This window comes from Molossus molossus, unplaced genomic scaffold (genome assembly GCF_014108415.1).
Source record: "Molossus molossus isolate mMolMol1 unplaced genomic scaffold, mMolMol1.p scaffold_m16_p_20, whole genome shotgun sequence".
In the NCBI taxonomy this organism is placed as follows: domain Eukaryota; kingdom Metazoa; phylum Chordata; class Mammalia; order Chiroptera; family Molossidae; genus Molossus; species Molossus molossus.
The window spans coordinates 19255842-19259771 of NW_023425356.1; the positions used below are offsets into that span (position 1 = coordinate 19255842).

Below are 3930 nucleotides of genomic sequence, written 5' to 3' on the forward strand. Positions count from 1 at the left end.
ACTGAACTACTTCAGCAGGGTAGTGAAGGGCAGACATAACACCACCCGTAAACTGACACCGAAGGAGAACTTCCTTCATCCTTCCACGCCTGTGTTACTGCGTTGACTCAGGCTCAGGGACCCTGCTGCTCTGCCCCCAGTGACTGCCTTGTCCAGTGGTTTCGAAAAAGTGGTGGGAGGATCCTGGGGATTCCCAAGATGCTTTCAGTACAGTCCAAAAGTAACAACTATTTTCATAATGATATTCAGATGTTATTCCACCTTTCCACTCATATTTATTCATGACTACACAGTGGAAATGAGATTATGGGCTTGTGTAGAAGCCATTGCTATGACAGCCGGTGCTTTGTTACTTGTATATCATGTGTTTTAAAATGTTCAGTTTTAATTTTTAATATTACAAATGTTAATCGATAAAATTCACTCTGCCTCCCCTCCATGATGAGTACTTCTCAGGAGAGGGTAGAGGCTGGGAGTAGAGGTGGGCTCGGGAGACAGATGGCCCTTTGGGCACTGAGAATGGGGGCCAAAGGGGAAAAGGAGACCTGCCCAGGTTGCCTCCAGGGTCCCTCCAAGGATTTCCTGCTCTTTGCTTCCTTTCTCAGGTCCCAGTTTGTCCCTCTGTGGCTTCCCCCAGACTCAACAAGAGAGCAGAGACACACCACTGAGGGGTAAATATTTTTATTGCGAAGCAGGGAGGAAGGAACATCACAAAGCATGGAACACTTTGAATGGATTCATGGTCCAGAGCAACGGGGGAACTTTGCTAGGGATTGTGGAGATTCTGAGGAAATACAGACAGGAGATCTCATTGCCTTCACTGAAGAGTGTGCATTTGTGGGAAGAACTCTGGAAAATTTTTGGTTAGTTTAAACAGTTTTCTTGTTTTCAGTCATAAACCATGTTTGCTCCTGGAAATTTTTATAAAGTTGCTGAATCCCAGAAAGGCAGATTGCAGAGCAAGGAAATGTGTCCTTGTAGTGATCTCATGCAACCAGCAGGCGGCAGTGTGGTACAGGGAACCGCTGCTGGAGAGTCTGGCCTGATGCTGACCAAGGGAGTGGATGGAGAAGAGCAAGAACAAGTCTGGCCTCCAGTGAAGATTTTGAGAACATGGCACATCTGTCGGAATCCTGTCGTCTCCTGGGGAAGAGCTGAAGGAGTCATTGATCCCAGAAGGAAAAGCCTGGAGGCTATGATGGTATCTTTCCTCTTGAGTCTGAAGAGAAGCAGCATCTTCTAGGTTGTGTGTGTTTCCTGTCGTTACCGGAAGTGAGGGGATGGAGGTGCAGGATGGCAAGGGCACAGAATCTTCATGAGCAGGTTGAGAGGGTGGCTTCAGAAGTCTCACTTCTGTTTAGGAAGGTATTCCTGCTGGCATGGAGGGCTCTTGACAGGGGGGCATTTCTGCTGGCTGGGGCATGGGGGACATGGCTCAGGCACCTGGGGAGGGCAGGGCACAGGCACCTGGGGAGGGCAGGGCACAGGCACCTGGGGAGGGGGCTGGCAGGGGACTTTGCATTGTTGCTGCTGCTGGTAGGACATTTTCTTTAGATTAAAGATAATCTGAAATAAAGAAGAAAAGCACTTTAGAATGAAACAACATTAGTGGAGATTATTTAAAAATCGGTAAAGGCAGAGACATCCTCTCTCATTATTCTTTCTTTAATATCAATGCTATGACCACTTATTTTACTCCCTCCGGAACCCACCCGCCCTCCAGAAGCCTCCATGACCACAGAGGCCAACAAAGATGGTTTTCTTGGGGGCTGCCTTGGATGCTCAGGGTCGCACTGTCTGCCCCACGCAGAGAGGCGGGGCCTGGACTGCGCTCTGTGGAGCATGTGCATACTGCAGCGAATTAGGAGAACTAAAAGATTTGGAAAGTATCAGGAAAGTGTGCCTGAAGATAAAAGGGAAAATGTCTTTAGAATAGTCTGCTTGAGGTCAAGGGGGTTAGGAGACAACAGAGCATGTGCCAAATTTTGTGAGACCCATGGAAGCAGTCTCATTTGGAGAGGGTGGACTGTCCTTCCAGAGACCATGGACAGTTCCCTTCTCTGGGACTGTGGCCCTGTTCATTGCACACGCATTCCTTCCCTGTACTTTACCATCTTCAACAACGTCTCCCGTCCTTCCGTGTCATTCCTGACTACTTTAAACCTGATCACTGCTTCTTCAGGGGTCATTAAGGTCCCTCTTCACGGCTGTCTGGAAGATTAGAGCTGGGGCAGAGTCAGAGCCCATGGGAAACCCAGCCAGGTGCCCAGCTCAGATCCTCCCTAGAGGGCTCTTCATCTAGGTTGGAAGCTTGAGCAGGAAACACGAGAAATATACAAGACTGGGGGTTATGAGAGCCAAGTTCTGGCCTCAGCCTTACCAACCTCTGTTTGGCTGTCCTGGAACCTTCTCATCTGTACTTTTAATCACAGTAATCTCAAAATTACTTTGTATTTAGAGCAGTACTTGGTCAACTTTTTCTGTAAAGGACCTGATAGTAAACAATGTAGGCTTTTCAGGTCAGATCAGACAGTCTGTCACGATTCAGCTCTGCCACTGCCTTGTAAGGGCACAGACGTGGTGTGGACCAAGGGGCATGGCTGCTCCAATCACACGTTATTATACAAACAGGCTGGGGTTGGCCGGTGGACCTGAGCTGGCCGGCGCCTGATTCAGACCCTGACTTGCTGCCTCACGTGCCACCTTACTTCTCCCCGCTCACTGTCTCTCCCACCAGGCCTCTCTTTTCTGGTCTGTTGTGCTTATCTCTTCCTATCACTGTTTCTGGCCATTTTTCTTTCCTTTTCTGTATCCCACCCCAGCCGATAACCCTACACAATCCTTTCATTCTCCAGTGGGAAACCATGAACGGCCCCCTCGACGGCTTTTTCTCCCCCAGGCAGAGCCTCCCGCTCACCTGCGTGTCCGGGCTGTTCCAGGTCTCAGGAATCCAAGTGCACGGATAAGCCCAGTCCATGGTCCTTTTATCCTGGGCTCAGCCTGAGCAGGAGGAAGCCAAGGGGTTTCCCCACCATTTCCTGCTGTCCTGCTGTCTCACCCCATTCTCAAAACACTTGCCAAATTCCTCCTTTGCATGCAAAGCTCCGGTTTGACTGCTTTTGAGTCAATAACAACATTTTCATTTCCTGTGGAAATATTTGGAGTGTGTGTGTTTGTGTGTATGTGTGTGTGTGATGGGTGTGGCAGAGGGATATAGGGATAGGCGCATCTTCCCCAAGTGTACCGGGTCCTTCAGTGGAGCTTGGGGACCTGTGAGGAAAGAAGTCCCTGGGCTGGAATTTCCAGCCAGAGTCTGTTGTGTGTTAATGCCAGGCTGGATCTTAACACACTTTCCTAGTTTCTCTCCTCATCTCCTACAGGGAAAGGAACTTACCATCTACGGCACCCATATCACCTCTAGCAGTGATGTGTGTGGTCAAATGAAGTTAAGTTCATGTACCCAACGACCACTAGGCACCTCCTAGGGGCTAGCTGTGAGTGGGGGAGGGTACAAGAATGTCTTAGACTCAGCCCAGGCACAGGAAAAACTGTCTAGGAGGAGACAGATGTGAGCACGCAGTGCGAAGGGCAGTGCAGACATCGGGTCGGTGCACCTTCCTCTGCCCGCTGGGCGGTAGCATGGAGGCGGGGTTTCCTGTACGGAGGACTCTTGTCACGGAGAGGGAGCTCTGGAGCAGGACTGCACTAGCGTCACACCGTCCTGCTCCCCACTATCGCCATGAAGTGACACTGCACTCTCTCCTCCCTCCCTCTGGACCAGGGGACACACAAACATCTGACGCTGTGCCACACATTTCTTAGCAAGAGACTGTGAGCTTCCCAGTTGGTCACTGTCCCTCCCTATTGGTCCTGTGACTCTCTCCTTCCTGGGGCTCCTTTCATGGCCAGGGCAGAGGTCTGTCCTGGGCA

At 50.4% G+C, this 3930-nt stretch overlaps 1 protein-coding gene across 1 annotated transcript; it reads right to left on the minus strand.

The window, feature by feature from the left end:
• Positions 1-1347: 1347 nt before the first annotated feature.
• LOC118637038 (small proline-rich protein 2E-like) lies at positions 1348-1545 on the minus strand. Its single transcript, XM_036272071.1, has one exon. It carries the CDS (start codon positions 1543-1545, stop codon positions 1348-1350), a length of 198 nt encoding a protein of 65 aa, XP_036127964.1.
• Positions 1546-3930: the final 2385 nt, after the last annotated feature.

Excerpts from the sequence above, each read along its gene's own strand:
- LOC118637038 (XM_036272071.1), bottom strand. The coding sequence starts at position 1,545 with ATGTCCTACCAGCAGCAGCAACAATGCAAAGTCCCCTGCCAGCCCCCT.